The 20,003-nt window shown below is 34.3% G+C and overlaps 2 protein-coding genes across 2 annotated transcripts in view; one reads left to right on the plus strand and one right to left on the minus strand.

The window, feature by feature from the left end:
- Positions 1–18: 18 nt before the first annotated feature.
- On the plus strand, positions 19–13,129 carry LOC110020378 (the record flags this gene model as incomplete). Its single annotated transcript, XM_020718462.1, is given in 10 exon segments — positions 19–94; positions 7,826–7,922; positions 8,013–8,117; positions 8,312–8,389; positions 8,683–8,738; positions 11,043–11,100; positions 11,677–11,802; positions 12,270–12,365; positions 12,557–12,628; positions 12,898–13,129. Coding segments are annotated over 10 exon segments (827 nt in total), but the record flags the coding sequence as incomplete, so codon positions are not given.
- Positions 13,130–14,409: 1,280 nt separating this feature from the next.
- LOC110020385 overlaps positions 14,410–20,003 on the minus strand; it is a 6,562-nt gene continuing 968 nt past the window's right edge. Inside the window, exon 3 of the mRNA XM_020718471.1 lies at positions 14,410–14,798. Coding sequence (XP_020574130.1) covers positions 14,508–14,798 — 291 coding nt within the window. The 3' untranslated portion in view covers positions 14,410–14,507. The remainder of the gene's footprint in view (positions 14,799–20,003) is intronic.

The following is a 20,003-nucleotide window of genomic DNA, read 5'->3' on the forward strand; positions in this document are numbered from 1 at the left end:
CGGCTCCTGGCCCCCCGCCACGTATCTCCGGTTGTCGGAGCCGACTTTCTTCCAGCTCAACATTTCCGACTGCTCCCTTGTTTACCTCAGTAAGGTGAGCGTTCCCCTTTAAATTTGCCCCCCATCGATCTAAAAAGTTTTCATTTATGTCTTGCTGAATCTCTTATTTTAATGAAAGTCTAGGTTTTACTTGGGCTCTGTTGTTGTAAATTTCAAATCTCTACTCGGTGGGTGCATATTAGGAATCAATATGTAAGCTTCCTGAAATTTGTTTCATTTAGGGCTGATTTGGGTTAAGGCAAGTGTTTGGAAGTAATTGGAACAATGGCAAGTGTTGGATTCGCTAACAGTCACTGAACCTGAGTTCCTACTTTTTTTTTAAACAACTGCATACATGGGAGAAGCGAGTTAAACTTGTGAGGCTTGGAAGTCACCTTTACTTTTGTATTTTATGAAATTTAATAGTAAAATATCACATCTTTAAAATGAGAATGAGTTAGAATGATTATTTTACTTGTAATAGTAATAAAGTGAGATAAAGTTAATAATGGACAGCTAAAAATGGAACTCATTGCTATCCAAATATACATTAGATCTAAGTTCATGTAAAATCCTCAAGTTAAAACAAATTGATCATAAGTACAAACCACTTTCATCCAAAATGGTGCAATAAAACTGTATGAGTAACTTTCTTTGGGAGTACCGAAGAAAGATATCAAATTAACTCAGGATGAAAAAACCTAGCACCTCACACAGATATATGATATAAGATAGTTAGCACCAACACAGATACAACTGCCCAATTTTTACGTGTTTGTTAAAAAAAATGGCCTACATCTATGAGGCAAAGAGACCACAATAAACTCATTATTAAATGTACAGAGGAATACAAATTTGAAAAGAGTAAGAAAACATATTAAACATTCTTCTTAACATAAAAGGATCTATTAAGGTTTTCTCATCCAAGTTGGAGCAATTTTTCTTAAAAGAAAGCTAGTAAGGAAGCATGAATTCCTCTCAAAAAATTTCCAAAGACAAAGGCAAAATGATCTCTTCTATTGCTCGACTCTTGAGAGAAGTATAAAAACTTAGAGAAAGTATTGAATGGATGTCAAGAAGGCATTGTAAACCTACACGAAGATGTAGAAACACTCGCCTAATGCATTTTATGATTGGAATCCCACACATGTTATTTAAATTTCAAAAGAGAAGCCAATAATTTTCTAATCATGCAAGGATTTAATTTAAATGTAGTAAATATGAATGATATTTTTGTCTTGATTAGGTATTTAGCAAAGGCTTTGATCATTCAGTTTGATATAACCCAACTCTTCGTTCTCCCTCTATCAAGTCCTTCATACCAACAAAGGATAAAGTTGAAGATCAATTATCCTCAAATCACCAAAAACCCCTCTTTTCACAATGCCCCGAAGAAATTCTATAATTGCACAAAGCCGCAAGTCCAAGCATTGTCTAAACTTGATCATTGGAATCACTGCAGTATGCAAATAGGATTGTGCTATGTTTAGTTATTCTAACTAAAAGCTACCCTCTTCAACTACCTTTTTCTATAATGAATTGGTATAGATTATAAATATGTTTGCTTCTCTCATTATACATTTGAACTCTCATCAAGTGAATGACACCCTGACAGTCGCAAAAAAAAAAACTATTGACTTATGGTACAAACCAAAACTTTTACTATCTCTAAACCAAAAACCTGCTTTAATAGCTTTAAAACTGTCATTACTTTGCATCTATGATAGAGAAAGTATCTATTGGTTGATACGCTTTTTAGTTAATGGTACACCAGAGATACTAAAGACAAATCCCGTTTGAGACCACCTTCTCTTATGATCACCTGGATGATATGAATAGAAAAAGCCGCAACCATGAAAGCCTTTTCTGTACATCAGATCATAATCTATAATGCCTTTAATATATGTCAAAATTTCGTTCACTGTTTCCCAATAAGCCTAACTAGACCCGTCCATGCATCCACAAATGACATTGATTGCTTGTCGAATTTCCATATTTTTGTACATAATGTCATACAAGATGCTTTTAATTGTGTTAACACAAGACACTTTAATTATATGCTTCTCTTTTGGTGACTTAGGAGAAATAGTAATAAGCAAAATTGACTAACTAGTAGAGAAGTGGTGGCCATTGTAATCTACAAGTCAACACCTTCTGACACATTAATACAACGATTCCTTGAATTCTTTTTAGTAGTGCCAACATTTTTTTCTTTAGCAGGCTATACTCAAATCAACTTTCATTTGTATATTTGTGGTATGCCTTTGGTTGCAATCAACATATCAATAAGTCACAAGAGAAAATATACAAAAGTTCCATTTCTAATCTTTTTGTGATACACAAAACTATTAAGGGCCCATTTGGGGCAGCTTATAAGTGCGGGCGGCGTTTTGTAAATGTCGCCGTTTCGTTTGTTTCGCACTTATTTACAAATTAATGAAAATTGCGTTTTTAATTTTGTAAAAGACGCGGACCGCGGGACACCCCCGCGGCCCGCGTTTTCGCTCAAAATTTTACTGGCATGCCCTCACACGCATCCGAAGAGGTTGGGTAACGGGGAAATCTTTGTCGACGATCGAGATCGGAACTCGTATGGTATTCAGGATCTCCATCGGCGGCATTCATCGCAGATGGAAGGCGGTCGGTAAGGGTTGGGGAGTCGTCAGGGGGTTTGCTGTGTTTGTTTAGCTTCTTCGCCATCCATTTGTTTTGGGAGAAGAGGAGCTCTGCTCCAGTTCGAAGAAGGGGAAGTGGGTCTCGCCGAAGAACACCATTGAGTTCGATGTATGGGAGTCGGAAGCTAAGGATGATGAGGATGGCGACGAAAAAGGAGGGATTTTGTTCACCATGTGGTGATTGAAGCCATGGATGGGGAGGGAGAAGAACTGAACAGTTTACCTTCTATTGGGGACTTGCAAGCAGGGGATCGAACCGAGAATGTGGAGAGTAGATGTAACATTTTTTTTTAATGATATAAATGAGATTGAGGTTTTTTATTGGTGATTTCATTTCTGAATTTCATTTTTTAGTTTGATATTTAATTATTTCATTCATGGCGGTATTTATATTGACAAACTCATATACATTGTTAAACTGGTTCATAACATTTGATGAGCATCATTCCATGAACTAAATTCTTTTGTATTTTCATGTCTTAACATTTGAACTTTAATTTAACAAACTTGTTACATTTTATATGAATTAATGTTATGTTGCAATTTTTCGGTGGTGTGTATGTGTCGAATTAGTCTGAAGAGGGTTAATCAGCTCTAAAATATCTAACATGTATACATTGTCGTTTTGTCCTGAAGGGGGTTAATCAGCTCTAAAATATCTAACATATATACATTGTCGTTTTGTTGAAAAAATTACAAATTCTGCGTGACAGGTTGATCATTTAACTATAAAAATCTGTAAATAAACTGTTTACAAAACATACAAACCAAACAGCTAAACAATTTTATCCAGAACATGGCTAGAATGGTCATTTATCCAGAATCAGCTGTTTTCCAAACGCACAAACCAAACAAACAGCCAGCTTATCTGGATCAGCTGCTCATCAACAGATTATCAGAATAAATTATCAGAATAAGCTGCTTATGCTGCTTATCAGCATAAGCTGGATAAGCTGTAGCTGCCCCCAAACAAACCCTAAATGGGCTTCTATTAAATTCATGATTAATCATGAGCTATCAAACTTCTTGTACTTTTGATTGGGAGACTGCTTTAGGGCATATGGAGACATCTTTAGTAGTAATACCTAATCTTGTTGTAACTTCAAACCTTTATGACCTTTACATTTGAATTTTTTCATATAAATCGCCATTAAGTTTTCTTTAGATTAATTTTTTTTTTCACTTCTAATCCCAGGTGCTACACTACAATAATTGCTAATAAATACAAGTAGAGTTATGCTTAACAATAAATGCAAACCTTTTTGAAGTCTATATGTTCCTTTTGACTATAGCCCTTTACAATCAACAATGTGTTTAAGATGCTCTATATGTCTTTTAGTAAAGGGAGAAGTGATATGTTCTTCTATCTATGTTGGTGTTAGCTCCTCTTGAGCTCCAAGTTCAGTAGGCTATTATGGTGAGCTATCATGTGGTTGTTTATTATCAAACTCTTTTGTGACATGCTTTTCTCCTTTTTGATGTCCTCTCAAAACATTAATCTGCGTTGACTTCTATTGGGGCATATCTTACTAATTGAATTTGACATTCTTGATAATTAAGAGTTCATATCACTTGGTATCAATGCACTAAATCCTATAACCTTTTGCTTGATGTACATATCAAAAGAATATGGAATTCTTACTTCTACAGTCTTGCTTACCTTCTTTGACACCATTGCTTACCTTCTTTGACACGAGCATAGAAAGAACAATCAAAGGGCCCATGGAATTGTATTATTTGTAGGATGATCTGGCCGTATCCTCTTACGAGTCCTCAATTAAATTATAATACATAGAGATCTGTTCACCCAAGTAGCATGCATTATGGACAACTTCATGGAATTGTACTATTTGTAGGATGATCTGGCCCTATCCTCTTACGAGTCCTCAATTAAATTATAATACATAGAGATCTGTTCACCCAAGTAGCATGCATTATTGACAACTTCTACCCAAAAAATTGTTGCTTAAACTATCATTGGATAAAACACATCTAGCCCTCTCTAAGAGTGTCATATTATTATTATTATTTCACTTCATTTTGTTTAGATGCATATACTGTAATCTTAAGTTTGACAATATTTTCCTTCTGCTAAAATCTTATACTCAAAAGAATAGAAGTCTGGTTCATTGTAAGTCCTTAGCCTCTTAATCCTTTTAAATGTTTGCTTCATAATCTACACTTTTTCTTGAATCGTTTATGCACATCAACTTTTTTGCTTTTAAGAAATTATCTATTAAATTAAGCATGTATCTTGATAGTCTTTGATCTAACACGAGAACTCGTAAGTACACTTGGTCCTATGAAGTCTAATAGGAAATCTCAATATGTGATGCTTAAAAAGAACACATTGCACATAGAACACCAAAGCTTTTGTATTCTAACACAAAATAAGTTGCTTTTGCTCTGCTCTAATGGGTTCTTCTTTGACTTATGTTTTCCTCATGTACCATTATTTAGAAAAGTCATTAGAGAAATAAATTGATGAATCAAAATCATGACACGTTCAACATGTAAAATTCTACCTTCAGTTGCGTGGCATCAAAACAATGACACCTTGGGAATGATTTAAAACTCCACCTTTGAAAGTGTATTTAGACTAATTGGAATCCAAAAATCTTAATGATATATAATTATTCTTCAAAACTAGCACATTTATTGCCTTTTCCAAAATCCTCACAGCTCTATTATATGTCTTTATTTGAGTATTCCTCATCCAAACAATCTTACAACATAAAAAACATTTGCACTATAGATAGACTTTTATGAAGTGAATCAATTTTTTTGCGGGATCATGTTATATGAATATCTATGATAAATAATCTAATCTTCAATAGAAGTTTTCTTTTAAAAAGAAAAAAAAACTGCAGTTAATAGAACTAGATAGAGCGTTATTGCGTAGCTAAATTTGTTATGCCTTTTTTCTTGAGCTTTTCTTACAAAAAATATTCAATTTGATTTCTAGTGTGCAGGCTTCTTGCAATGATGACATAAACCCTTTTTTTTCTAGATTTTGATTTTAATTCTCACTGTACCTTCATCCTCAACTTATTTGATGGAAGAATATGCCTCACCTCTATCATGAAAAAAACGGCTATTTCAAATAATACAAGTGGTGATAATGTCTTGATAGTAGATTGTAGTGAACGCAACTAAATCAAACTTTAACTTCATCTTCAATCATCGCACCCAAATTTTTTAGATCTAAAGTAGCTTGTTGTAGGCATCCAAGTGCTCTTTCTATGTTGTACCATCTGTGAATATGTGCATATTGCATTAATCAAAATACAAATCACTATAAAAGCCACACGAAAAAAGTAGTGTGATTGACGTCATCCGTCACCACACTCAAATAAAAAAAAGGGGTCACAAGTGTGAGCATCCCAAACAAAAGACCTATTCAAAGCAAGCCTAGAACAAAAATGAGCTGCTTTGTTAGAATCTCTATGAACAAAAAAGAAAAGAACTTGCTTGAAGTCTAGAAGAAAAACAATATCGGGTCCATTGCCAAGTTGATGTTGCCAAACCTTTGTCTTCATACTTTCTTTAAAAGAGGCGATAACATTTTCATTATCTCCTTCAATGTTGACACCTTTGGTTTCACACATCCACGACTGTAGGAAATCACCCAAAAAGAGTACCGCATCATACTCCACCTGCGAGCTATCCCAATATAACAAAGGTCGCCCCGCCACCAGGATAATCTTCCCTGCTTCATCCCGAATAGCCAAACCAAGGCCAACTTGACCATTAAAAAGAAGTGCACCATCAAAATTAACTTTTATCCAATCTTGGAAGAAGACAACCCAATGGGCCGAACAGTACCAAAACGTTATGTTGTACCAACCATAATGTGAAATTTGCACAATCATTACCTCAAATAAAGATGGTTGGTAAATGACTTATTCATGCAATCGATTCTTTCTCCTTACAAGTTTCCAATAACTTCATCCCCAAAACATAAGATGATTAAGGGCTTTTGGATTCTTCTTCTTCTTTTACTTTTGGTGCTAATTGGAAAATCCTTCCCATTCAATGCCTTCAGGAAATTCTTCTTATACAAACGATGCTCGTCTTTCTCTTTTTGATGTTAAAATCATTATTAATATTTCTATCGAAATTTTCAAATTCATATTTCTAGTGAGGAGAGAACACTTTGATAACCTCATTTTCTAGGTTCAATTAGCTACTCTGAACTATGTTTTCTGCAATAGAAATGACCAAATAAATTTCTATACGAGCACTAAAGAGAGCAATCAAATAAACAGGCGCAGAATTGGCCATGGGAGGGGCTAAAGCAACGGAAGACAAAGTGTTATTCCATGAAGTGCAAAAGACCAAGTTACTCTCCCATATAAGTAAAAATCAGAATTAGAGAAGGGTGGTGGGGGTTTGGGCAATTACACCTCTGGACCTTACCTGGGTTCGTCCATGCAAATAAACCTAGGATAAAAAAAATTTGCGCCATATATGCATATATAATATATAAATAATAAATCTAAACACGGATATAAGAACACTAAGATCTATAGTTTGGTCAAAATTGGCGTACATTTAGAAAGTGAGAAGGCATAGATAAATTCACCATAAATTTTACAAAAATAGTATAAATTTGAGATGAATGACAAAACATATCTAATTTTCTTCGTAAAATTCTAACAAGAATGCATGGATAAGATTTCACCAAATTGGAGCAACATTTCTCGAAGGAGATCGAGGAAGGAGGAAACAAGTAATCATCTCATAAACCCCCCAAGAACAAAAGCAAAATGATCTTCTTAGTTGCTTGCAATCTTATGCTTGTGTCTTTGAGAAGAACCAAAATTGAGAATCCTTATAAGTAATATGGGAACCATCGTCTGATGCCTCTTTAGATTGAGATTAACAGTCAGCTTGTCTCCTCCCAAATGAGAAGACAACTGATTTTCTATTCTTGTAAGGAACCAATTCAGATGTATATAGGATCATAGGAATAGGATTTATGCTTTGATTAGATATTTATGAAAATGCCTTTGAACATTTACTTTTTTATAACCCAATGCGAAGATATATCGTGGATTCTTGCTTACCAATTTGCTTGTGTATGTTATGTTTAACTCCTGTGTATGTAGGCTTTGTCGGATGCGTATTAAGCATCAGGGAATGACTTGTATGGCCACTTATGCAGCGGGAAGCCCACAACTGGATGGTGATGAGAATCCATATGAGGTGAAATTACATCAAGAAATTTAATAAACCAATGAATGCTTTGAATGGCGTAATTTCATGCTGGTATAACTTCCCTAGTCATGGTGTTAGGTTCTTGGCGTGAATCCAATAGCAGGATTTGACATGATGAAGGCAGCATATACAAGGAGGAGGAAGGATGCTGAGAAAAGAGGTGATGAAGCATATTTGGCCAAAGTAGGTTAAGAGGCAATCTTTTGCCTTTGCTACACTCCCATCGGCACATTCATACTGACTTTTAATTTATATTGCTTCTTTATTTTATTTTATTTCATTTTTTTTTTACATTAATGTTTCGGTTTTCTAATGGTCACCAAACATTACGTAAGCCTGGAATGTTTCAACTTATTTACCTTATATCATTTTGTCAGTTAGAGAAGGCATATGATAAAATAATGATGTCACAGCTTACAAGTCGGAAGAAAGGTCTCACGTTTGGGCAATTCCAGGTTAAACTCCTTACTTTTGTCCCTTTTATATTTTGATTAAACTTTTGTTTGAAAAACATATTGTTGCCTGTGATTTATGATCTTTCACCACCATTTACCTTTTGAATTTGAATATGCTTTAGTTTTGATGAAATTGTGAGTAAACTGAATCAATAATATGCACCAACTTTTTTTTTTGATAGTTGAGCATCCTTTTTATCAAAATTTTCATGGATTTAATTCTTCAATTTTGACTTGAAGATGCCCTTTTATCAATTTGTCTAAACGTGATAGTGTCTTCTCCATTATTTTAGGTCTCAAAGGATATCAAGTTTGCTGACAAACAACCAATTGTACCCTGGGGGCCCAGGTTATATTTTGTGTTCCTTATTATTATTTCAAGCTTCTGCTTGTTATTCTGTTAAGATAACTTAGGAGTTGCAATATATGTTGTTACCATAAGTTTTTGTTGCATTTGTTCCACATGGTAAATGTTGATCCTTCATTCGGCTATCGGAGAATTTATGAAATATTTAATATGGTTTTTGATCGAAAATTGGAAAAAGGGTAATTTGATCCATTTGTGAATCCAGATACTAGTGCTCTAAACCATATCAAGATATTAGAATGGTTTATTGATTTATGGAAATTCTTTATGAAAATTTCAATGGAAATTATTTTTAGGCCAATATCATATAGGAAAGAGAGAGTGGTCTAACTCTAAGCCTAGGTCAAATATTACCTTTCCTTTATGAGGGTTATAATGCATGCTTGGATTGAACTTCCAAGATATCATCTTGCTTGCATTTGCATCAATATTTTCCTTAATATGTTAAAGAGAGAAAATGTTGGAGAGAAAAACTGAGGGGAGAGAGTGACCTGGCTAGAGAGAGAAAAGATGGTGACCACTGACCAGCTTTGGGGAGAGAAGAGGCGGAGAGAGAACCCATGGCAACCTGAATATATTCCATAGATTTAGAAATTGATAAGCGAGACTTGCTTTGTCTTTTTATTTTGATTAGTAGGAGATGACAACCCATAAAATAAATGAGAAATAAATCTTTTAACAAATATAAGTTTTTGGTAGCTATCTAATTCACAAATTAATTGTAACACTCAATTTTGGCAAATTTAAGGTATACCCCAAGTTTTTTATCCCTCAAAATTCGACCAAGTCAATTTTATAAATTTCTATATGTCGAATCGATCAATTTGATATATAATACCAAACATGAATTTTAAACGTACGAGAACATATAAAATTATGGAGTTATAAGTTTAAATAATTTAATTAATCTCTTGATTATTCTCTCTAATCCGTCACTGTCCCTAGCCGACTCTCCTGCAGTTAGCTGCGCCTGCGTTGGCTTGATTCGAACAATGGCTGAGAGCTTAAGGGTGTACATTAAAGTGCCGCACTCCCTTTCAATTCTCCCCCTCCCTCACTTCATTTAGCTCGACTGATGCTTCAGTGATCGAGTTCCTGTAACCGTGAGATCGCTAATACAATGGAGGGATTAGGAACAATTCCTGTAACTCTGTAATTTTTCTATTAAACTAATACAAGCAAATAATAAATATATACAACTCAGACTAACCTTCATAAGTGGATGGAAATTCTAATCATCATGATAAGAAGGAAAGAAATAAAAACGTAATAATGATAATGGATAATTAAGGGAGAATAATTTCTTCTCATCGAATGTGGCAGCGGACCCATAGTTTCCTAAATCGTGGGTGGGTCCATGTGGTCGATGATTATATGAATATCAATACTATTGATAGAAATTGTTGATTTCTGCTTGGTTCAATTTCTAGAGTACATTTTAATGGGGTCTATTTTCATTCATGTTTCATATTTTAGGAACTTATCTAATTGCTCAGGACAAAATGCAATTACTGTTTAGGATTTTGGTCATCGGAGAATGTTACTAAAGAAAGTAATTGTTATTTCTTAAGGGCATTTTGGCTATGAATCTAACTACATGCACAAGTAAGCTATTGAAGTTTTTTGTGCCTTGCTTAACTTTTCTCAACAAATTGATAAGGATAAAAATCAAATTAGTTTGATTTAATGAGCTGCGGATACTTCTTGGGGCTTACTCTAAATCCCTTTTGTTTTAGTGCTATAGATTATCATTATTGATGAAAATTCTTTTGGTAAATATGGTAAAATTGATGGAGCGTATGATGTGCTTACCATTTGAATTTATCTTGATCTAATATCATGTAAAGGAAATTTTGGAAATTACTGAACCTTCTTTTTGCTTTGTTAATGATATTTTTATTGCAATGCACTTGTATAGGATGACATAGTCAATTCTTTAGAAGTTAAGGGAAGATGGATGGAATTTTTTAATGTTAAAAAGAAACATGGAGAGAGATTCCTGTTACCTGTTCTTATTATATTGGAGGAAAAGTCTCATACCAAGATATCATATCACAGTGGAGCACCGTATTACCAAATGGATGCCTTTATTGTTTTAAATGATTATTAATTACAAGAATGAATATCAGAAAATCTAAATGAGAAGTGCAATATGTTTAGCACTCGTTTTAGACATCAATGAATATCAGAAAATCTTACAAAAGTTGATGGCACCTATACATTCTTAAAATTTTTTTTGGTATTCATCATTAATGAATAACTTCAATATATTTTACTCTATTGAAGGTTTTCAAAATCTAGCATTAAAGACATGCGGATCAATATGGCTATTTCTGCTGCCTTTGTAAGCATCTAAAAACTTTTCAAGTCTTATTCCTTTGTTCAGATATTTATATTGTTTTCTATCAATTATTCAGAGCACCATGAAGAAATTATGCATTGACCAAAATCTGTATATTTTTGTTTAACAATACATTTAAGGAGGTTGAATTACATTTTTAGTTTAAATATGTTCTCGATTTAAAACTAAGCATCCATACGGGGCAGCTTTCTCACTGCTTTACTTTTCAAATAGCTGCTACACATTTGTTTGGTTACTGTTTTCTTGTTGTGTTTTTTAAAAAATTTATAGTGAAAAGCTGAATTTGATGTGCCATATGAAATATGTAGAAATGAAACTGTTTATCTTAATTTTTTTTTTTTATTTAGGCTTAAAAAGCTTATTTGCAGAAAGAGAATGAACTTGCTTACAAGTTACTCAAAGCAAGTTTATTTCCATCAAGACGGTCTACAATATTGTTTAGATATAAAGAAAGAGTACAGTTTTTGAAATATGTAGCTCATTTATATTTATTATCTACTCTTTTGTTTCAATAATTTGAAATTGTTGACATAAACATATCTCAACTTGATCTTTCAGGCAATATGGATTTTTGTCAAGCGTAATGCTGAATGGAGGCCTCTGCAATTTCTGGCTTTCATTTTTTTTTACCGCATTTTTGAGAAGTTGAAAGCTTTTGAACCAGCAGTCTCTCCTACATTAAATGTGAGTGAAAGAAAAAAACTATTACAATTTTTTTTTTCTGCTTGATCATAGAGGTAATCTATCAAATGTGAATTTTCACATAATTTTAAAAATTTCTTATAATCTTTTGCTTATATTTAGAAAAATTCATGCTAGAACTGTGGAGAATAATCCCAAGGCAAATTGCTCCAATTAAGTTCTTTCTGTATAATGGTGGAACTAAAGGATGGCTGATTGGGGAAGGATTTGACCATCTCTAGATTTTTATTGAACTCTTTAATATCATATAATATACTAATAATAATTTAATATTACTTATAGATTTATTTTAATAATAGTATTAGTAAATCATTTTAATAATTGAAGAATAGGAAAATTTTAAACTTAAATACTCATCGTTTCCTTGCATTTTTTTTAAAATTTATTTCCGCCATCATCTCCTTAAACTTGATTGTGTCACTGCTTCTATATACTGTCCAATGTTGCAGGAGTATGGTGAGGATGAAGGTAGGGGCTTACGCATGGGAAAACGCATGCTTCGCTCTCTTTCACTTGTGTTTGGATGTATTGCTGTTTCTTCTTTGGTAAATGATATGCATCCCCTTATTTACTTTTTAACATTAGAAAATAGAATTAAAAAAAAAAAATGAAAAATTTTATTAGAAAGAATTGTGTTTTTCAAATACCCCCATGAAAAACTTTATTAGAAAGAATTGTGTTTTTCAAATACCCCCATATATTTATGTGATTATTCTCATTCTTTTACTTGTTATAGGGGTACACAGCAATTTTGAATTTGATTGAGTGGCTGGGACATTACATACCTGTGTTTTTGTACAACAATCAGGTAATCTCATTTTCTTTTTATACAGAGCTAAGGTTCGCCTTGATACACATAATGCAACCAAACCAATTTTTATCACACAAACCTGTTAAGATTAATAGATATAATAGAGAACTAAGGTTAGCATATAGATGGATTAGCATGCATCTCTGCAGATCTGGGTGTTCATAGTTTTCTGTTATAGTAAAATAATGTTATGAAGGCAGATGCTCAGCAATGTCTGATCTGATAACATGTTTTGTGTGTTAATTTTATATTTTGTGCATGCACAGGAATTGATTGTTACTATGGCAGCATCAATTATGCTCTATATCATGGCTTCATACTACAAATAAGAACAACTGGATCATGGCCTGATTTGTGAAATTTTGACTGCAATATACAGACACTTTTTCTCTTTGTAAATTTTAATGGTTTTGTTGATTTTGTTATTCATTAGTTGTATAAATTTTAATGATTTTTTTGGTTTTTTTGATTTTGTGATGACACAACTAACCTATGAAACTGGGCTGTATTTATATGAAAAATTAAAAATATTTTTTTCTTAAATAAAATGTGAAATGTGTGTTTTATTTGAATATTCAATAATAATATATAAAGCTATATGACAACAATAAAATAATGTGTACTTTTTCTTAATAGAAGTCTTTAGTTGTGTGCTAGGAAAGTGTAGGGGATTGAACTATTTAAACAAGAGTAAAAAATGTTAAAATTTTATTCAAATTTTTTTAATTTAAAGTTAAAAAAAGCAAATTTCAATTTATTTCTCTCTTGATGTTCCCAATATTTTCTTAAAAAACTTTTGCTTGGACCAATGAATATAGTCTTAAAATGTTGGAGACTAATATGTGTTGTTTTGGATCTTCCTCCATACCCTATCTGTGTTGAAAATGATTGACTTTGTGAGGTGGGGATGATGAATAGATTTGTTGCATTGACATTGATGGGGAGCTTCATGGTTTGTATCAACTACCAAATCACGAGAATATGCGAAAACATAATAATAGCACCATATTTTTATAAAAAATAATTTCACTCAAGTATTTTCATACAAATATTCTCTGAAAAATAATGATAACTATTTAAAAAAAAAACTATCATTATTGCTATTATTGGTAATAATCTTTAACTTATTCATATTTATATTCTTATTTTAAAAAGTATATTTTATTTTTAGATAAAAATCAAGTTTTTTACTAAAATGAGAATGATTTTGAGTTCTTTTTTTAAAAAAAAATGCATGATTTTAATTTTATCAATTAAAAAATTTACTAAAAAAATTATTTTATATATTCTTAATGCAAATATTATAATTAAGAAATTTATAATCAAAGCTCATCCTCTTCCATCATGCATGATAAAACCTTATAATGTTCATCTCTCTCTCTCTCTCTCTCCTGTTAGAAAATTTTTACAATAATGAAGGGTGTTGATGTGAGATGTGTTATTGTGGTCATGTTCTTAATTGTTTCACATCAAAATTTTCACAAATGCAACTTCTTCCATAATTGAAGTAACATATGAGCTCTATGCATCAAATAGAAATACTTATGATCCCAAAAACTAATAAATTATATTTACTAATCTAAAAGAACAAAGTCACCAAAAAAAAAATGCAAGAAAATTTTTACATATATACCAAATAATTCTCATTTATTTACATATCTAAAATCTAAATTTTAAAATTCAAGTATGCAATACTCAAATCTTTAACATCACATCAACAAGATCATTAAACTTTTTAAAATGAAAAAGCATAATTTATGCATATATTTTGACGTGATTATGACACTAAAATACTAGAAATATAAATATCAAATATTTGGGCAACTACATAATGCACATTTTCTAAAATGTACAATGAATATACACATACATGTAGTTAGGATTTGTCGACACGCCGGCATCGACACCAAAATGCAAAACCTCCACCTCTGCCTTGAGCAACAGCTATCTCATCATCAATGTAAAACCAAATGAAGAAAGGGTCCTTAGCCGTTGTTGGCTCTCGCTCCTGCTTTCCCAAGCTTATTTCAAGAGGACCACAAGGACCAACTTTTATTCTCAGGCACTCGAACAAAAAAGCTAACATGTTCTTCTTCCATGAGAACTTTCCTTCAAATGTAAGACACCCAATTGGTCCTAGATAGATTCCATTCTCAATTATTTTAGCCTGATGAACATTATAAATTCATCAATATGCATCAACTGTATATCAAAAATAATTATAGCTTTCTTAATTTACTTGTATTTCATAGATCACACATCTTCTTACTCACAAGTCACAAGCGGGTTTTCAAATGGTATCAGATGTCAAAAGCCTTGCAATTACATGACATTCGCATATGGCGCTCGGTAGAGATGGTATGTTCTAATCTTTCTAACACTGTCCATGGAACTTCAATCTCTTGACATAAGCATGTCGTGTTTAGATAGGAGATACAATGAATCACAAATCCTATAACAAACAAATTGGGACATTTACATACAAACCACGCAATTCTTATGTATTTACATGTCTAGCACTCAACATTTATATTTACAAGCATACGACTCAAATGTCCACCACCATGTTAAAAACACCACCATAAGTGCATTTTTAAAAGTGAAATACACTTTTTAATGCATGGGTTTATGACACTGAGGTGTTATAAGTGTAAATATTAAACTTTAGGAGTTAGATTGTAAATTCATTAAGAATTGCGTGGCATCTCTATGTAAATTTCTCTAACAAATTATATAATTACTGGAATCTCCAATGAATGATCTCTAGACATCAAGCAACCTGCTTTGGCTATAAAATCCACTCCAAACACCGTTAAACTTCACCTTTAACCTTTAAATCTCATGCCATTTGGGAAGAATTCAAACTATAAGTTCATTATGAAAATAAGGTAATAACAATCTCTTGCCATTTGAACATGACCTAATTATACATATTATTTAGAAGCATGACGGGACATCCTCCCTTCTCTCCACCTTCCATCAAGGCAGGCTCTAATGCAATGAAAGAAATTCTAGATGCTTTATAATCAGGAATCTCTCTTCAATTAAGCAAGGTAGCAATCATTATGAAATCAAATCACAAATTCTGGACAATCTTTTTACCTCCATGAAATTATGTAGTAATGTGCAATTAATGCTTATAAATAAGGAGTAAGTTATAATCAAAGTGATAATTATGAAAGAGCCGCCGAAAGCCCTTGCCTCATATATGATTACAAATTGAGTAACAAATTAGCTCTTGAATGATGAGTATGAGCTCATGCTTCCAGAAATGAGACAGAAGAATCATCTCAGTGAAGCTTCATTGAGTTCGGTAAAACCGAGGAGACACTTTATCACATTACTTACGACTAAAAGAGATAATGGACTTGAAAGGAACCACAAGATCAACTGTATCCTATCTTCGTTACTGATAATCAAGGATACACATTTTTAATCAGTAAAAACTGCTCCAATATGACCTGGACTGAAATACATATTCGTCGACTGAGAAACCCAGTTTCTAATGCTTTTATATGGAATTTAGAAGTCATACTCAGATGACTTAGAAAGGTGTTTTTCAACAAATGCTTTCTTATGAAGTGTAAGTCATCCTCAAAAGAATCAGTAAAATTAAAGCATTTGCTATATTCGAGTGACATCTAACATCAATAATTCTTGTGTAGGAAGAGCATATTGAAATCGAAGAAGAATACAGAGAAGAGAAAGGGACTCTGGAGGAATAGAGGAAACCGATAAGAAGAGGTGCCGAAACAGGGAAACATGATCTTTATCTTTGAAATAGACTAGGTACAGTTTATATAGTAAAATACTAAGCTCAACACAAGGTAAGCTTTACATACAACCAGATAAAATGGAAAAGCATTAAAGGCAGTGGACCCAAATAACTAACTACATTAATCTACTTCTTTAACATACCCCTCAAGCTAATAGTCTCTGCTGGAGAGAGGGTTAGTTTGTGTTTAAGTTTTTGAAATCGCAAAATAGGAAGAGCTTCAGTGAAATTGTCCGCTGTTTGTTCCCCAGATTCCAGATATTGTAAAGTAACTTCATTAGACTTGATCTGATCTCTGATAAAGTGACAGTCTATCTCAATATGCTTATGCTTGGTTCTGGCATGAAAGATAAGATTATGAGCTATTGCCATAGCCGACATGTTATCACAATGAACCGTTGTGGGTTCAGAGCATGAAATACTAAAGTCCCAAATAAGTCTTTGCAACCAAATAACTTCTGTTGCAGCTGAGGAAGATATGACTCTATATTCAGCTTCGCTTCAGTAGAAGATTGGCTACAGTTGGTTGCTTTTTCACATTCTAAGATAATATGTTAGGTCCAATGAATGTGCAATGCCCAGTAATAGATCTCCTGTCAGTGACATCACAAGCCTAGCTAGCATCAGCATATGTCTGAAGAACAAGAGGACCAGTTTGGAAAGGCAAGCCTAAGTCAATTGTTCCTTGAAGATATCTTAAGAGCAGCTAAAGGTGTTGGTAATAAATGAAGTGGGTTTTGAAAATACTGAGAAAGAGAATTAACCGCAAACATAATATCTAGACGAGTCAATGTTAAATACTGTAAGGACCCCACCAAGTGCTTGTAGAACGATGGGTTGAAAAACGGTTGAGTAGAGCCTGGTAGTTCTTTGGTAGCAAGTGTTTGAGGATTTGGTAGAGGTTTGCATCCCTTCATTCCTGCTCTATGGAGGATGTCTTTGACATAGCTGTGGCTTGCTCACTGTTATTTCATGTTAAGAGGATATCATCTACGTATAATAGAAGATAGAGTATGTGAGAATGGTGATGGTAGATATAGATAGACAAATCAACTTTACTTATTTGAAATCCAAATTTGATAAGATGTGTGGTGAATGTGTGATTCCATTATCTCGGGGTCTGTTTAAGTCCATATATAAATTTCTGTAAGAGACGCATAGTTGGGATATGTGGTATTGTTAAGAATTATAATAGGAAATAATTTATTTCTATAAGAAGTTATGATGAATAAATTATTTTCTTAATATAAGATGTTTCCTTTTATATTTTATATTTATTTCCTTGGATTATGAATTATTTGTTTTTCTATTGGTTTTTCTATTTTATGTTTTTTCCTATATCTCCTAATAATTAATATGAATTAAATATTGGAGATATCATGTGATCCATCTTTACTTTTTATTATTTTTCCTATTATAGTATACTTCTAAGGGTTATTTATACCCCTGTTCATATCAATGAAATAATATCATATTCCGCATTATTCTAAATTTTAACATGGTATCAGAGCAAGGTTTCGTACTCTAGTCACCGATCTTCCATCGAGAATTGTCGGACTCTCTCTCCCTTCATGCCATCCTCTGTGCAGGAAGAGAGGGACACTCATTTTAAACACTCATCTTGGTATTTGAAACAATGATTTTTTCTTCTTCTCTCTGCAAACTTTGTCTATTGGTCGACCATTCCTAAATAGGGAGCTTCAATCTCTGCCTCGTCGGCTGCATTGCCAATACTACAAATTCAAAACACGCAACATCGCCGAGACCAGCATCACCAGGACCTTGCTGACGGGTCTTGGCTTCCTCCAGAGATTATATACACTTGTGGTTTTCACTGCGCTGCTCTCCGATCCAATAACACCGAAACTCGGGCAATGCGACGAGCTTCAGAACATTTATCTCTATGATAATTCGATCACCGGCTCCGTTCCACCGGCCCTCGATTGACTCAAGAAACTAAAAAATCTTCTGCTATGGCAGAATAATCTTGTTGGGATGATTCTGCCGAAACTTGGTTTGTGTTTGGAGCTCGAAGTTGTCGACCTTTTTATAAATGGACACACCGGAGGGATTACTCACACGCTAGGCAATCTTACCAGCCTTCAGGAACTTAAGCTAAGCGTGAACCAGATCTCCGACTCCATTCATCCGACGATTTCCAATTGTTGGAATCTAACAAAACTAGAGCTCGATAACAACCAGATCATCGGAGCCATCCCGTCGGAAATTGGCCGATTATACAATCTCTGAACGCTGTACGAATGGCAGAACAGGCTCGAAGGCGGGATTCCGCAGGAGCTTGCTGAATACATGAATCTTGAAGTGGTAGACCTCTCTCAGAATGCTCTAACTGGTCCAATCTCGAAAGAAATCTTCTCACTGCCGATGTTCGGCAAGCTGCTTCTACTCCACAATAACCTCTCCGGCGAGATAGCGGCGGACATTGGCAAGTGCAACTCCTTGATCCGGTTCCGTACCAATGGGAACAAGATCACCGGGAACATCCTAACTAAGATTGGTGCATTGAGAAAACTCAGCTTTCTCGATCTGGGCTCAAACCGACTTTTTGGGCTGATCCCTGTGGAGATCTCTGGAAGTCGAAATCTCACATTGCTCGACCTCCATGGCAACGCAATTGCCGACACCATTCCCTATCTTCTTTTTGAGGGCCTTGCTCTACCAGAATCCGTCGTGCGGAAATCTAAATTTTGCACGACAAACTTACTGTAGCAATTGCCACAAGTATCGATATGATGAACCATATAGATCGAGTCGCAGCCCTCACAAGGGCTATGTTAGCCCCCCTCCGCACCATAGCTTTTCACCCATTAATCGTGTTCCACAAAGAGATTTTAATGGATACAGATCTGGTCATAGGAAGGGTAGCTTCAGCCTTTGGGAGGATTCCTTTGAGGAGTATCGGCTCTCGCCTCCGTTCTCGGCATCTCCTACTCCATCTCCACCTACCAATGCGGCTAATGCGTTGCAGGCTAGATTGCGATCAGAAACTCCAGTCAGCATACCGCAGCCGATGATGGGGATGAACCATCTGCATCACACTCCTAACTTTTCAGATTCGACTAGAAGCATGTTGCCACTGTCATTGCCTAGATATGCACGGGTTGATGTTTTAGAGGATTCTCCTTCTCTGACGTCTTTCAGAAAGTCCGAGGATCTTACTTCACTTCTGTACACGACTCCCAAGAAACCATGATAACAAAGATACTTTGGAGTTGGCCAGACATCATCACAAACCATAAAAAACTTCTTGCGTTGTATCCTCCTATGCCGGCACCAGCGATGGGGCTCCAGCCAGGGCGACACCAGCGATGCCGCCACCAGCCTCATCAATATCTTGCCAGAGATATCGTTGTCGTGGATTGAACAATGCTGGAAAAATTCATCACCAGACCTTCCCCCTGCAGTATTTTTTTCTTCCCTGACCCAAGCGTCAAGAGGAGCTCTGTTTCCAGCTGCCATTTCTTTTGTTGCTTTGTCAGCTGATTTACTGGGTGTGATTTGCATGTTTTTTTTTCTGCAGCCAACGACAACCGAGATCAACTAAAAGGCAGTTTTCTTTTAGGTTGTCTCTTTCCC

The sequence above is a fragment of the Phalaenopsis equestris genome, unplaced genomic scaffold, assembly GCF_001263595.1.
Source record: "Phalaenopsis equestris unplaced genomic scaffold, ASM126359v1 Scaffold000095, whole genome shotgun sequence".
Lineage (NCBI taxonomy): Eukaryota > Viridiplantae > Streptophyta > Magnoliopsida > Asparagales > Orchidaceae > Phalaenopsis > Phalaenopsis equestris.